This window comes from Pholcus phalangioides, unplaced genomic scaffold (assembly GCF_987345545.1).
Source record: "Pholcus phalangioides strain wild (caught in Gottingen) unplaced genomic scaffold, Ppha-v1.0 ptg000001l_1, whole genome shotgun sequence".
Lineage (NCBI taxonomy): Eukaryota > Metazoa > Arthropoda > Arachnida > Araneae > Pholcidae > Pholcus > Pholcus phalangioides.
In genome coordinates this window covers 15,408,320-15,425,496 of record NW_028301594.1, presented here as the reverse complement: position 1 = coordinate 15,425,496, position 17,177 = coordinate 15,408,320, and the positions used below count along the sequence as shown (strand labels likewise).

Below are 17,177 nucleotides of genomic sequence, written 5' to 3'. Positions count from 1 at the left end.
ATCCTCAAATATGGATGATTTTTTCACTGAACATTTCAGGCGCTAAGCAAGGATAGTGTAACATGGGGGGGGGGGGGTATAATGGGGTTTGACTGTATGTATCTCTAAAGAGATCTACCTCAGAGAAAATCCAAAAACACCTTCAAGTAAATCCACCTCACACTATGACAGAAACAGGTAAACATGTCTAAAGGCAACATGTTGTTCAACCATGTTAAGGTTGAAAATGTTAAACTTTTTTTCATAATCTTTCAAATATACTGTTAATGCCATGACTGAAACCCATGATCAATCACTCTATGAAACAATATTCTTTCACCATTAAAACTATTATGGAAATCATACGTTTTAACATAACACTTGAATTACTTGGTTTTTGCATTTAAAATCAAATCAATCATAATATTTAATAACCATCACACATTTTTTTGAATGCTGAGTTTTATACTCTATAATCTTATGCCATGATCATGCAAAATTCATATAATTTGCTAAAAATCATGCATGTTTTTAGAAAATTATAAATACTAAAACATGCACTGTATATGACAAATTTCTAATTTTCTCCCTGTTTCAGCTGCTGATCCTTACTGCATAGTAAAATGTGAAAATGAACGTGTACGTAGTCCTATCTGCCGTGACACACTTGACCCAGAGTGGAATATGACTGCATTATTCTACAGAAAGAATTCAGAGTCTCCTGTGAAGATTCAGGTTAGAATTAAATTTTTTTAATAGTAAATAATGGGACTTTTAAAGTTTTTAATTGGTTAATGAAAAATTTAAATCTATTAATAGAATATCTTTCATAACCATATAATATTAATTTGATTCCTATAAAAATATATTGTATTCATTTTGCACACCTATTCGACTGATGTAAACAAATATAAGATGATTAAGAAATTATGACCACCTGCTTGAAGCAATTTAATTTGCTGAACCTATTTTATGAGAACCCACAATTTCTTCGCTTCGATCTTGTCATTTTTTGAAAAATTGATTGTTTTAGGTCACTTACTGATTTTGAAACTACTTTTGGATTTCTTGTTTTCCTAGAAACTCCTCCCAAATGGTACTTGTGAGGAGAGGAACTGATATACCAAGAATACGTAAAACTACTGTTGATAGTGGAGACAATAAATTTTGGCCTTGTTTTTTAAAACTTCCCATCAAACTGAAATCATCAGTTTTCGTCGAATTAACTTGTATGACCCATGCCGAAAACTTCAATCAAAGTATTGATATCAGATATTTTTAAATATGGCCACTAATCCAAAATGTTAAATATCAGTACATAATTTAAGATATCTAATTGATTTTGTTAAATAAATCACGTTAATTTACAAACTTTTAATAAAAATTATAATCAAATTTTAATAAGATTTATCTATATATATTTGGCTCTAAATAAATCAATTAAAATTCTTAACTGTGATTAAAACAATTGATCGATTAACTGATCAAATTAATCAGACCAACCCTATTAAATAACTTTCATCAAAATTTATATAGATGCATTCCAAATACAAATACAAATACAACGCCACAATAAACAAAATGCCCAACGAGGTGGCTGATAAAAAGATGCCCATATAAGATGCTCATAAAAATATGGTTGTCATATATTTCAAAAATACAGCAACCCAATTAAAAATGCAATTAACACAAATTATAAACAATATATACACATGATAAAATATTATACAACACCCATAAAAAATACTTATGGTTGTCTTATTCTAAGAATGGATAGCTTCTCGATTTACCCCAACATGTTTATCGTATTTCTTTTTAAACGTGTCAATTGTGTTACAATTTACTACCTCCGGGTGTAAGCTATTCCATTTATTAACAACCCTATTAGAGAAAAATTCCCAGCGACACCATAGCCTTGCATTGTCCCTCACCAATCGATACTGGTGTCCCCTTGTAAAAGAAGTCGATTGGCGGTGTACTAAAAGTTCATGGTCCATCCTATCCATTCCATTGAAAATTTTGAACACTTTGATCATATCTCCTTGACACCTGCGTTCATCTAATGTAAACATATTCAAAAAATGAAGTCTCTCTTCATAACTCAAGCCCTGTGTGCCAATAAGGACATGCGTAGCTCTTCTCTGCACCCCTTCAACCAATTCTATGTCCCTCTGTATGTATGGTCTCCAAAACCTTACAGCATACTCCAGTCCAGGATGAACTAAGCCTCGAAAAGTGGAAGAATGACTTTAGGGGAACGCGAAGAGACCTTTTTGAAAATGAGACCAAGCATTCTATTTGCTTATTTGACCACCGCTGAACAATGTTCAGAAAACCTAAGTCGCTCGTCAATGAGAATTCCCAAATTGGCGACCCTAGTTGCATCTGGGATAGTGACACCATTCAACTCGTAAGAGAGCCATGGGTTGTTTGAACCAAAATATGCGACCATGCACTTATCCACGCTAAATGTCATGCTCCATTCATTTGCCCATGCTGCAATCCTGTTTAAGTTGATCTGGAGCAACTCCCTATCGCTTTCATTCCCGATTACTCCCATTAGCTTCACATCATCTGCGAATTTGCTAGTAATCCCATCGATACCCTGATCGAGTTTGTCGATAAAAAAGGAAAAAAGTATGGGGCCAAGGACACTTAACTGAGGAACTCCACCTGTGACGTCTGTCCAACCAGAGAATTCCCCGTTCACCATAACTCGTTGCGACCTATCTCTTAACCACGATTCTATCCAATTCAGCAAGTTGCCCCCTATTCCAATCTCGTGTAAAAAAAGAGTTTGCCATGTTGGACCCGATCGAATGCCTTCTGGAAATCAAGTTAAACAACGTTGACATTTTTGCTGTTACCCACAGGCTTAGTCACGTAATCATAGAAGCAAAGGAGGTTAGTTACACGTGACTTCCCCTTCCTGAACCCATGCTGATTATCCGACAATACATTATTCTCGTCTATCCACTTCTCAAACTGCCTTTTGATGATAATTTCCAAAATTTTCAAGAGGGAGCTCGTCAAACTCACTGGACGATAATTTGACACCGCTTCTCTACTACCATTCTTAAATATCGGAACAACGTTAGCCAGTTTCCAATCTCTCGGGACGATATCCTCAGCAACACTACTCCTGTATATCTGTGCGACTGGCCCTAACAATTTATTAGCACATTCCCTGAGAACCCTGGGATAGATATCATCTGGTCCTGGTGCTTTGCTTGCACATACATTTCTTAGAAGATTTAGGACCTCCACGTCTTCTACTTGAATATCATTGAGGGTTTTATTACCCCATGCAACACCCGTATATCGAATATCATTATCTCCATTAAAAACCGATGTGAAAAAGTCATTGAAAGCACTACACATGCCTACATTGCTCTCTAACCTAGAGCCTCCTATCGAGAGGGGGCCAAATGTCCCCTTACATCCATTATTGACGAAAAAATGATTTAGGGTCAGAGCCAATGTTATCTGCCAACCTAGTTTCAACTTCCTTTTTACTATCCCTTATCGCTTTCTTCCACAGTCTTGTTTTATCAGTAAACAATGATAGGTCACCTCGTCCACTTTTATACTCTCTGAATGCTCTTTTCTTTTCAAGATAAAGGTTCCGCACGCTATCAGTGAACCATAGAGGGTGTGATGTACAAACACGCTTTTTGCGAACAAAGGGTATGACATCGTGCAAAACAGAGGACAGCTTTGTACTAAATTCTTCCCATTGACTTACCACCCCTACTGATTCCAACCGGTCTTTGAAAACTTCCGCTAACCTTCTTCTCGAAACATCAAAGTTAGTTCTCCGAAAACAAGGAACCAGTCTTTTGTTATCAACCTTACCCGAGGAAAAGTTACAGTAAAATCTGAGGATACGATGATCACTGGAAGAAAACTCTTCCCCCACCGAAACATGTTCAACGAGATCCTCAGAACTAGTGAGAACTAAATCCAAAATAGCAATACCCCTTTGTGGCTTCTGATACATGCTGATACAAAAAATTTTCGAGCATCAACTTAGTCTCTTTCATACAGATTTCCAGATGAAAGGTTCTCCCAATCAATACCTGGGTGATTGAAATCCCCTAGTATGAGAACCCTCTTTCGCTTACACATGTAGGAAATTTCATCATGCAATTTGGCGATGTAGATTTGATGTAGACATTTTGATCCCTATTCGGTGGATTGTACCAAACCCCAATAATAAGTTTATGATGTCTTTTGTTCTCAAGTTCAACCCATATGGTTTCAATGTCACTTCTCTGCACGTTACACTCTCTAGCCTTCAAACAGGATTTCACGTATATCAACACTCCACCCCCCTTTCCTATCAGATCTATTTCTCAAAAAAGTATCGTATCCTGAGATGTGTAAGAGAGATTCATCCCCATCGTTTGCCCAAGATTCTGTAATGGCTATAGGATCCAAGTCCTCCACAACTATCATAGTTTCTAAAAAATCTTTCTTATTACCCAAGCTCCTGGCATTTATTAACACACATTTTAATTTGTCCGGTGATTTAGTGTCAATCGAGAATCCATCCAAATCAGAGGTGGGTAATTCGCCGTCGGTACTGTTGTGATTATCGTTAACTAACCCACATTCCCGACTACTTGGTCTGCGAGTAAAAAACCTGACCTAAGACTATCGTAAACCTCCCAGACCCCTCTCTCATTTAGATGGATCCCATCTGAACGAAGCCACCTATCGGTAAATGCGGGAAGCTCCAAGAACGTGACCCCAAGTGAGGAGCAAATGTCCTTCAGGCCTATATTGAATTGGTGGATCCTACTCCTATATCCCTACTACCCCTTGGCAGCACTGGAATCACTGCCACATCTGAACCCCCCTCCCTAGCGGATAATAGTAAATCCCGGTACTCTGACAGAGACTCACTAATATTCCCTCCTACCTGATTTGTTCCCACCCACAGAATCACCCGCAAGGGCAACTTTCGGCGATGAAAAACGTCTCGAATGTTGCCAATCTCCCCCCCAGGAAGACAACAGCGCTCGAAACCCCGAAAATCCCTACACACTCAGTTCCCAAGTTCCCTAACCATAGAATCGCTGATGATTAAACCCCTATCACTATCCCCCTCTACCTCATCCATGACCACCCATTCGCCCTCTAAACTGTCGTTGTTCGTGGAGATTGCTTCTTCATCAACATGTGGCTCGATGACCAGAGGCTCCGTTATAACCGGGTCCTCTAGCACCCTAACTTTTCCCCGTAAAGCTTCGACCTCGAGTTCCAGCCTTTTCCTATCCAAGCACCCTTTACAATTGAAACTATCAGCTACTATACCCCTAGACCAGGGAAAACCTCCCGTCGCAAGCTTTACACAACACTAGTCGAGGTCCAGGCATACTAACACTATTGCTAAAGCTAGATAATAAAAATACTTAAAAATAGGAAAATGAGAAACATTAACTGGAAATTAAAATAATGTAAAATACATTACTATGCATTCCCTTATTTAAAATTGTATAGCTTAATAGTCCTATGCCTTTCATATGCCTATGTGGCAATTTTTTTTGGAAAACTGTTAACCATTTGCAGATACAATTGCAAATTTCACTGATACTTTTTTGTACTTTTTTGTCAACGTTTTTGTACTAAACTTGCACAAATCAACATGCAATGCATCAATAACATATAAATGTTGCTTCATTTTATGAATTTTCATATTTGTGGTCCTTATTAGTGAATGGAACTACACAGTAGTGGCATTTCTATCTGTGTTGGTTCTTATGTGGCATTTGAAATTTTAATTGATCTTGAATTCAATTATAATCTGTTATTTCGTCAAAAATGTTACTCTGTTAACAAATATGTTCATTCTAGATATGGAATAGCAATGTTGTGATGGACACATGCCTTGGTAAAGCTGTAACTGAAGCACCTCTCAACCCAGAAATTGAGACGAAAGAGCTTGAGATATTTGGTAGATTGAGGGAGAAAGGAGTGAAAAAGCCAGGAACAGTAACGATAGAGATAATGACCTGTGATGATCTGACCCGCTTCTAAATGCTTTCCCTCAATTTTCTTTTTTTTGTTTTGATGCAAATTATATATAGCTCAATTTGTAAATAATGCAATTTTTACATTCTATATTTTCTTAATTACTTTTCCTTTCGATTTTTTTTTCAATTTTGTGCATTTATTTTTGTGGATTGTTTTATATAAATGTGTTTTCTACAACAAAGCTTCTTTTATATTATTGAAATGCAAATTATTTTTATAATTTTGAGGTGTTCTTAATCTCATAGGAATTCTGTGGAATTTATTTTTTTGTGAATTCTTGCATGAAATGCAGAATTTTAAATGGGTGGAAATTAGAATTTTTTAAAGACTTTGTTCATGAATTATTATAAGCGAAAATTTTACATTTTTATTTTAAATGAATTATACACAGATAGGTTGTACCGAAATTGAATGTTAATTGAAGCACAAATATGTGTTGATTTTGTCAGTACAAAAATTGAGATACTCATCTTCCACTGTCACAGAGCACATTTTCGAGTATTGGTTGAGCTCATCAAGTGTTGCATTGAGTGAATTTTTCCAACCACTATTTCCCCCATTCTGGGATTACCTCCAAGTTTAAAAACTGAGAGGTCTCTACTGCAGTATGTGTTCCTTTCTATGTTTTTACTTCATGTGATTTTTTAATACACATATTAATATCTCAAAATGCACATATGTGCACGAGTATCATGACTATTTTATATAGAGCATCAAATACACTAATTTTTTTTCCAAAACACTAGTTATCATTGTTAAAAAAATGTCTCTATAGACTAGGCCAAATTTTTTCATCTAATAAGTCTAAATATATTTTTAATATTTTCATCTAATAAGTCTAAATATATTTTTAATATGAGTTGATAAAGTGCCTGTTTTTCATTAAATTCTTTGCTCATTTCATTATATGATAGTTTTTTTAGTCCTTTTTGCTGAATGACAACAGAAAATATAATATGTTAATTGCGTTTACACATGAAGTCATTTTTTACAGCAGTTTCACGAATGTTAATTTTTTTTAATCCAAATATATGGCTTAAATATTGTGAAATGTTTCGGAGTGAGCAGCTATGTGATTATTGCATTTTGAAAAACCATATTTTTTATTTCAAATAATGATCAAATAATAATAATTTCTTGAATGCTTTTGTTATTGTGATATTACTTGATATAGACATTTGTTTTTTACATATGAATGCATTTAATTTGATAATATACCTAGCTCAAAGTAATATCATGTAATAATATGTGTTTTACCGTACAAAGAAAAAGAAAATTTCATTTCTTCTTCCATTCTAAGTGGTTAAACTTTTTTTTTTATTCTGCGAATGTGTTATGTCTAGTGATCAAGCACACTACTTTATGTGAATGAGGAGTTTATATCGTTTCTTGAGTTCAACTTTGCTAAAACTATTCAGTGATGAAAAATATGCAAACTTGTTTGACCGATGATTAGTAGATTCTAAGTTTAGCAGCCATGGCCTATCAACAAATTCTTCCCCCACATTTCATCCATACAATCTTTGTCAGAACATTTCCAGGACTGGGCTGGTGAAATATAATTTATTCTAATTATTGACTAACTAGCTCTGTGTGTGTAATACCTGGTGCTGCTTGGGTTTTCTTCAATTGCCGTGAGAGGATTGAAAAAGTGGCAAACCATTATAAAGGAATAAACAATTATACATAATACCGGCAGCATTAAAGAAGTGACAAACCATTGTAAAAGCACATGCAAGTCGTAAAAGCATTGCTAGGGAACCACGGTAATCAAAGTAAACATTCCAAAAATGATTGTTGATGCACAGGAACCATTGTTGCCAGACAGTTTTTGCCCATTTCGGTCATTTGCCCAGCTCTGACAAACTTCTAAAGTAGCCAGTCGTTCAAGTCGAGCCTGTTTTGTATATATGAAAAATTTGGCAACAATCGGTCTGAAATTGTAGATTTGTATGAAGACACACAGAAAATCAATTTTATATATTGACTAATGGTCTTAGAACTTGCTAAAGACGGTTTTTTCAGCTGTCTTTGCCCACCTGAACCGTTTCTGGAGGACATGAAAGCAAGCAGAGAAAGCTTCATACAGGATGTTTCAGTATGGAGTAAATATGGTATGACAGGGACACAATGTTTTTCTTGATATTTCTGCTGAACTGATACAGTGTATGGGATCTTTCAGTTGCTCTGCAATGAAACTATTACCCAGATGCCCTTCAACTAAGGTTGGCATAGCCCAATTGCCTGATGCAAACATTTAAGTACATCAATATAAAAGAATTTGTTAATTGTTTGTCCTTTATGGGAATATTCATAGCACACCAATCGCAAATGTGGTGAAAATATTCTGTGGAGTTGATATTTTTTTGGGTGTTCCTTGATAGCTCAGACAAGCTCAGTGATTGTGGGTCAGCTAAGAGGACTAAATCAAATCTTTTTTTCTACCTCAGTTTCGTAGACAAAACACATTTAATTTTTTTTTTTACACCATCGTACCTTATTCCAGAATCTACTTATATAATAGTGAAATCATGAATGTTATTTTGGCTTTAACCCATTGAAAAATTAATGGGATTCTAAAATTTTCTTGTGCTCATTTCTTGAAATTGCTCAGTTATAGAAATGAATTACCTTTTGGGTTTGATAATACGATTGAATAATCGACGTTTGTGATTTTCTTTTGTCTTACTATTTTTTTTATCAACTTGAGGTATGATGATTATGGTATGTGATGAAACATGATTTCTTCTTTAAGGTTGTATTATGTATTAAACCATTATAGATAATTTGCTATTTCAATCCTGCTGCTTACAATAGATCAGTACTCATATAACAGTTTAACTGTCGTCAAACATGTATGGTATGCAATTATCAATCCTAAAAACTTTCAGTAGTTATTTAGCTACATGAAGAAAAGCTAAATTGTGTTTTCAAGCTCTGGTGCCTTTCTTGATTCCTATACTTTATTCACTTAGACCAGGGACCTTTCTCATTTAGCATACCCCTTTTGCAGCAATAAAATGAAAGCTCTACAGAATAATATTATGATAATGTATAAAACAAAAAGGTAATTTTTTTTCCCTTATTCTCCCCCCCCCCCCCAAGTTCAACACAACACTTTTGAAATCTCTAAGGTCCCTGGTTAAGAACTCCTGATTCACACTGAAGCAATATGTGTGAAGAAAATGAATATAGTACTGTGTATCAAAAATAATTTTGATTGCATTACTTACTAATAAAGTTAGCTTTATTTTTATATTGAATGAATGGAGTATATAGAGAAATTCTATTGGGATAATTTTTGAGAGGAAATATTCTATAAATGCTGTTTGTACGTTATACAAATATGCTTATAGATTGTACTGTGAAAACAATTTCAATGAAATTGCAGCTATTATAGTTTTGTGGGGATGCCGTCCGCAGTGCTAAAAAAAAACATTGTGATCTTTTCACCTTTTTGCAATCAACTATTTTTCTTGCGCATTTTTCTAATATAAGCATGCTTATGTTTTTGAAGCATGCATTTAATTTTTTGTATGTTCGAGACACGGTGTTTCTTAATGGCAATTTTTCAGGAGATTGTAGCATGTTGAAAGCGTCTAGAATAAATGAATTTATAAAACTTTATGTATAATATAATACTGTAAGTTTGAAATTTCAGGTATTTATGTGTGTGATTATATGCTTTTGCATGTCAAAAAATGTTAATGTGATTGTAATTATCTCGCGTTGTATGCTTATCCTACTTGTAAGATTTCAAAGCTTTGTCTCTGTGCGGAAGTTTTGTGCATGTCCATGGTTTTTTGGATGGTTATATTTGAATTTTACAAAGGCATGTTGATTTAAAAAAATTCTCATACATTTTTTAAATTTTGCTTGTGAGGGTTCTTTTCATTGCTTTTGTTATTTCTTGTTTTGTAATCAAATTTTTTTGGATAGTTTTATTTCCAATCAATTCTTTTTACCCCTTCTGTAAACCTTTCCTTTCTGTCGCAGCTAGTCAGTTGTTTTATTATTCCATTTACAGTAATTTCCTGTGTATATCCTGTACTTTTGTATTGCCTGGTTTTTGTTGTTAGAAGGGTGAAAACCTGATGAAATAACAGTAAGACATGCACCATTTCTTCCAAACTCATGTCTGGGGTGAGGTTATAAATGATTAGTAAAAGTTAAACACATTTTTGTACTGTGATTTTCTTCCTCTAATACTGTTGCATTGCCCACATCATTTAAATTGTTGGCGAGTATTAAAAACAAGTTTTTTTTCTTGAAAATCAAATGGGTTATATACAGGAAATTACGATATGAATGAATTGCTTTATGAACAATGATTTGTTATTTTTATGCATTTCTTGTGTAGTCAGGCATTTATTCCTCTCATTATAATGATGAAAATCATTTTTTCTTAACCTTTCTTTTCCAATTCATTATAAATAAAGAATTCATCATTATTTTTCCTCCGTTTTATAATTTATGCATCATAGAAAGATTTTAGCTTCAGATTTCTCATTTATTTTAAAAAACAGTGATAAAATAACTTACCTTTCGTAAGCATTTAGTTATTTCAGTTATTCCAAGTCATAATACATATTAATATAAAAAATTCACTATACAAATGTAAGTTCATATTGAAGAAAAGGTGATCACAATCTACGAAAAGTTTTGTTTTTAAATGGGATTCACTTTTCATACTTAGGGATTTACGCATGGAAGTAAATGCTCATGATTTTTTTTAACTTCTCTGTACTAGAACCAGAATCAGAGGTTACAGAGCCAGCTGGCTGTAAAACCTTTGATTCTGGTTTTAGTACAGAGAAGTTAGAATCATTCCGAACTGGCTTCTCATGGAGAGACTGTGAGAAAGACTACTATTCTATAGTTTTTGGGACTGTCGATTCACTAAGTAAAATATTTTATTAAGTGAAATTAAATTAATTATTTTTTTAAAATGCATTACAGAAAATTGTAGATCCAATTTAAAGTAAATTAATGCAAATGTGAAAATTCTGGAAAAACTTTCATATAGTTGCGTAGAGAATTTTTTTTTCTCTACCTGTAATTTTCTTGTTGGCCACGAGAAGGAAGGGGCATGGCAAGAAAAGGTTAAGTACACTGCAGTATTATATGCAAGAAACAAACTATATTGCTATATCTAACTATATTGTGTATTTTTTGCAGTATATAGTCTTTAGCAGAGTGCTGAAAAGTAGGGTTACCAGGAATTTCTAGATTTGGTAGTGAAGACGCATGCAGAAGCATTTCCGGCTGTTTCTTGCCATATGCTTACAATAGATGGCACTCCTACACCAACAATGGACAACTATTGTTTTCCATGCAGAACAGAACCGCTTTTGATGTGTTGCATTTTTACGGTATTTTTCAAGGAAGGATATTGTTATCGGTCATTGAGTGTTGTTTCACTTATTTTGTTTGCTTCTAAATTGAAGGAGGAAGAAATTACCAGATTCTTTAAAGAATTACCCAGGGTTGTCTTAAAACATGAAAATACCAGGGAGCATTCTTGGGTGCATAGAGGCACTCCACGATAATGTGATCAGGTGGTATGATAAATGGTAGGTGCTGCTTGGGCAAGTGTCTCATTCTTCCAAGCGGAAATTCGAGACAAGGGCCACATAAGTTTGGGGCCCTTCTGATTAGGGCTTTTGCCCGGGGCCACCCCTTCGGAGGCAGATTTATAGTTTTGTTGTGTGTGCTCTGAAAATTTTGCGACCCTTCACCTATTCCTCTGAATTAGCCACCCTGGACTATAGCCCGCTTAGCCCCCCCCCCCCCATTTTGACCCACATCGTGAATATGCCTGTGTCTAAATCGCTCTTTTGGTCCTTCATATGCTTTCACACTCCCCTTGGTCACTGTTTTCGTCCCTCACTCATTAGGCCAATTTTTTGGTCGCTTATGCTTGCACACCTTTAGGTCAGGGGGTTTCAACGTAAAACTTATTGCGGACCCCTTGATGATAATGAGGCTCTTCTACAGAGATTTTTTAATATTTATCCAAAAAAAGTGTCCCTACTGTCGTCTTAACAGCATAGTAGCCCCACAGCGAAATGAAAGAGGGGCTCAGGCACCATATCTTAATATAAATATTGTCATAAATCATTTTGTTAGAACTTATCGTGGAAGCTCCGAAGCGAATGAGGCCCCCATGCCGTACCCGTATTGGGTATATATTAAGAATATTAAGATGGTCTTGGGAGTCTCATGTAAAGTACACGTAAATTCAAGAATCCACACGTCTAGTGGATAAATTTCCAAAACACCGCCCTTTTTACAACTTATAATTTCTTGATGAACCGAAAAATGACATTCGTGAACTTCTGGAGCTTCTGGTTCGAAAATTCGATGTGAAAAATGTTAATGTTACTGTTTCCAAGTTGTTTAGTCATCCAATTAGTCTGATTTTTTTTTTTGTTTTAAACGACACTAGCTTCGCGAGTACCAGTAAGTTTTCGAATCTAGGGAAGAATATAGACAAAGTATTTTTCCTAACGAGCTTGAAGTGCCCACCGATAGATGCCGCCTTCATTTCCGACATAACTCGCAAACGGCAGTAAATTGCATACAGCGATGTGGACGGAGTTGGTGTGTGTGCTGAAATAAAAGCAGTAACAAGAAAGTTTTCTTTGAAAGCTTTCTCCGCCTCGCGGAATTTTTAAGATTCCGTGGCGTTTGATCATACGGAGAACCCTCGAAAAGCTGCCATAATCATAAAACCCCAGGGTTCCGCGGGACACGAGTTGGAAACCCATGATGTATCAGGCGACACCATCGGCTTCTATCTGCGAACCTTTCAGATGCTTTCGTAACGAAATTGTAGACCAACATAGCGAGCCATGGGTCTGGTGCCCAGACCGGAAGAAGTATCAACATCAGTGGGGTATCATTAGATTGGTCTTAACGAGATCTCCCTGCAGACATAAAAAAGAAAAAAAAAATTGCCGCTGTGGTGGTCAAGTGGTCATATTGATGAGGGAGGTCCCGGGTTTGAACCCCCACCGGTACCGCAGTCGTGGTCGGCTGAAGAAGTTGGTTTTCTGTGGTTCCCAACATCGAGCCACGAATGCGAGCCGATCTGCCCGTTAAAAAGCACAGAGAGCAACAGGTCGACAAACTGTACAAACATTCAATCACTACACCACTTCTAAAATATAGATGCCAGCACTGAAGAATCAGACGCTACACTATATACGCAATCAGACTGTTAGGTACACACATTTTACACTTCCGGTAAATTGCCTATGACGATAGACCTGAATTGTGTTGGGTTTTGAAATTGTTTATTATTGTACATGTAATACATTTGTAATTTTCATATGCGTAATAAAGCACCCGACACCGCCCAGCGGCTCATCCGGGGCAATACATGGCCCCCCACATCCTGTAACGGGGCCCCTAGGCTGGGATCTTTTGCGCGCTGAACGGGATGGGTATTAATAAACCTAAGTGCATCGTGATTGGTCACAATGAGTAATGAACCATTAAGTCACTCATGGTGAATGACGTAATTTACTTGGCGGAATTTACAATTGGCGAAGTTGAGTTGTGTTTTTTCCCCCTCTCCATTGTTTTATTTTCTCACGTGGGGGTTGCAGGATATTTTTTTTAAATTCCATCATTTTATTTTATTAATTTCGAAAAGGCCCTTTTAAGGGCCAAATTATTTTTTTCAGTGGATTTGCCATCACCTCTTGTGAATAACATCGTGGAAGACGAGAAACTCCACTGTAGCGTAAACTAAAAAGCGAGTAATTAAGCGAGAGAAATTGTTTCGCCAAAAGCTCCTCTCAGATGTATATAACTCAGGCTAAAGCCCACAATTGCTGACACTGTCACCAAGATCTCTCTCCACTTATCATACGAAGGTTTCAACATCTGGCTTATGCCAAGGGCGTAGCGCGGGGGGGGGGGGAGGACTTGGGAGTCTGGTTCCCCCGAAATGTGAGAAAATGACCGAAAAAAGGGAAAAAGATAGCCAAATCTATTGTTATATCACTTTGGTCCCCTTTCCCCCCCCCCCCCCCCGAACGAAATTTCTGGCTACGCCCCTGGCTGATGCGAACATGAATTCAGGAGAGAAAATTCAAGAACATTTGCTCTGACTGTCCATATACGGTCCTGTTCAGAGCATACGAGCTCTAAAGCCGGATTTTCCTAGGAGTAAAATTTATACGCCGTGTGCAGCGTGAAAACCCTTATTGGTCAACAAACCTGAATTTCAGGTTTTTAACCAATCAGCATTTTCACGCTGCACACGGCGCAGAAATTCTACTCCTAGGAAAATCCGGCTTAAGGAGTGAGATTCGTTGCCTTTGCAGTGAAGTGGTCTAGAGCGCTCATCCGGTAAGGAAAGGACGTTGGTGTGTCACCTGTGTATGTATGCGAAAAGGCAGCTGAACCTTTGTCTTTAATTCACCTTCACATCAGCCAACTGTTGAAACCTTCGTATGATCAGTGGTGAGTGACATCATCTTCGGCTATATGCATCTGTGTTTCAAATAAAAATCTTTTAATCCTTCGTGTGATAAACGCTCTTTATCCCGCTATTCATTCCGAATAATTTCGATAGTTAACATTTTCTTTTCTTTTTAAATAAATACCTTTCGACATTCCGTGTATTTCACAAACGCAGTAGAGAATCACGTATACTAAAAAAAAATATATATATAATCTCTTCGTCAGTTCATAAACGAAAAAATAAAAGCTTGATGAACTTCATAAAAGTACACCCGTAATATATATTTATACATATTTTGGGGTTTTTATTATAAATATATCTTGTTATTCAAATTTTTTTGTATTCAACTCTTTATGTATGGATTCCCCTCAAAAAAGAGGATTTTAGGGGGGGGGGGGAGCAGGAAATGTTTTTTTTTTTTTGCATTTGCAAGCGCCAAATAACAGCAGCAGCCAAAACTCGTTTGCTAAGCCCTTTCACAATCAATCTAACAAGCATTTGAATTTTAAATCCACTTTAGTTCGGCTTGTATATGAATAAAACATACGTATATATATATAAAAAGCCGCCGTACTTGTATATATATATATATGTATATATGAATGTATGTACATATACAGTATTACTTGATGTATAGGAAGGAAGAGTCATCCACAGCAATTTTTTTTTACTTTATTTTACTCTTTTCATTCGGTTTCGTCACAAGAATATCCGATAGAAGAGGGTTCTCCTTTTTTTATTATTTTAAAAAGTATATATTTTCATACATAACCCTCCTAAAACCACATTTCGCAAGGGTTAGTTTTTCTTTTAGGAGAATTTCCATGCGTATCCGCCATTTTTATTGGATTCCTGATGATGCAATTGGTTTCTTTCACCTGTGTATGTCATTCTGCTATCGACGCTAGTATGTCGGTGGCGAAACAAAGGACACTTTTAAATTTTATTTCTGATGTGGGTTTCTTAGATCTCAGTTTCACTTGCAGTATTTCGGTGTACTCAATAGTTTGAGCAACACTTCATTTGTTTCAAGTTTCTCACTACTTCCCTCGCATAGACCAGGGGTTCTAACGTAAAGTTTCTCGCGGAACCCTTCATAGTTATCTGGCTGTTTGTGGAACCCTTGATGATGATAAGACTGTTCTACCTAATTCAGACAAATATATGAATATTTAGTCCAAGTAAAAATGCCCTTTCTGCCGTCTCAAAAGCATCATAACCCCACGGTAAAATGAAGAAGGTTTAGGTTTAGGCACCACATCAGACTTTATTGTACAAGCCCCTATGCAGGGTCTTCACAAAGGGGGGGGGGGCTGGCAAGGATGTAGCCCGAAGGCCTGAGATGATTCTCTCTCTCTCTCTCTTTAATAAAATTTTGTTTTTCATACTACAAATTCGTAATAGATGGGCCCGTTAACAGTCTGATCTGAGGGCCCCGCTAAAGATCCCAGCCAAGAGTCTCTCTACTTTCTTTTTTCTTTCTTTCAAACCGAGAACAACTCAAGTCTATCGCCATGGGCGACTTACTACCTACTTAGTTACGCCGGAAGGGTACTCAGGGCCGTCATTTCAACTTTTTCCGGGGGGGGGGGGGAGGGCAAAGCACATGTACTCATATATATATATATACCATTTTTAGTGTATTTTCAAAATCCGAGGGAGGGGGGCAACGGCTTCCCTTGCCCCCCCTAAATGACGGGCCTGAGGGTACTTAACAGTCTGAGTGGGTATCTAGTGTTATGTCTGATTTTTCAGTGCTCCATATATATTTCAGAAGAAACGTGAGAGAAGTGTAATGATTGAATATTTGTATCATTTGTTGCTCTCATTGGTGAGACTTTTTAGGTCTTCTAAGGGATTTAGACTCTTAAAAATTTTTTAACCGGGAGATCGCTCGCATTCGCTCCTCGAAGTTGACAATCACAGAAAACCAACTTTAGCCGACCACCACTGTGGCACCAGTGGGGTTGAGGAGTCTCTAGAGTCTCTACTGTAGGATGTGGAGGCCATGGGTCCTCGTTTTGAGCCCGGATGAGACTCGTGTTTTGATGACCCTGGATGTCCCGTAAAGTATACGTAAATTCTGCAATTTATTCATTCATTCAAATCGAGCACAGCTCCGGTATATCGCCATGGACAATTTACTCCCGATTGAGTTGTGTCGGAAGTGTGTGTGTGTAGGTACATAACAGTCCGAGTGCGTATTTAGTCATGTTTTGAGTTTTCAGTGCCGCCATCTATAATTGAAGTTTAATAGTTGAATATTTGTAGGCCTGTTGCTCTCTGTGGTGAGACTTTTTAATTTTGAGATCGGCTAGCATACGCATCTCGAAGTTGGAACCACAGATATCCAATTTCAGCCGACCACTATTGTGGTGTCGGTGGGGTTTGAACCCGGGACATCGATGCGAGTCCGTCACTATGACCACTCGACCACCACAGCGGTAATTCTGCAATCCAAGTGGCCTGGAGTCCCTGCTGTGGGATGTGGAGGCCACTTGCTGAGCCCGGATGAGACTCGTTTTTAGATGACCCTGGGTTTCCCGTAAAGTACTCTTAAATTCTGCAATCGAAGAATCCTCTATTCTGTATTAGATAGAAAATTTCCAAAAACCGAATCAAGAGCTTTGATTATAACCATCACCAGAAGAAAAGCTTACGTACAAGAACTCTGACGTATTCT

General features: G+C 36.8%; 1 protein-coding gene across 1 annotated transcript in view; it reads left to right on the top strand.

The window, feature by feature from the left end:
- Positions 1 to 9,645, top strand: part of LOC149089938 (calpain-5-like) — a 31,763-nt gene extending 22,118 nt beyond the window's left edge. The window contains exons 13-14 of the mRNA XM_089231114.1: positions 578 to 714; positions 5,839 to 9,645. Coding sequence (XP_089087240.1) covers positions 578 to 714; positions 5,839 to 6,021 — 320 coding nt within the window. The 3' untranslated portion in view covers positions 6,022 to 9,645. The remainder of the gene's footprint in view (positions 1 to 577; positions 715 to 5,838) is intronic.
- The last annotated feature ends 7,532 nt before the right edge of the window (positions 9,646 to 17,177 follow it).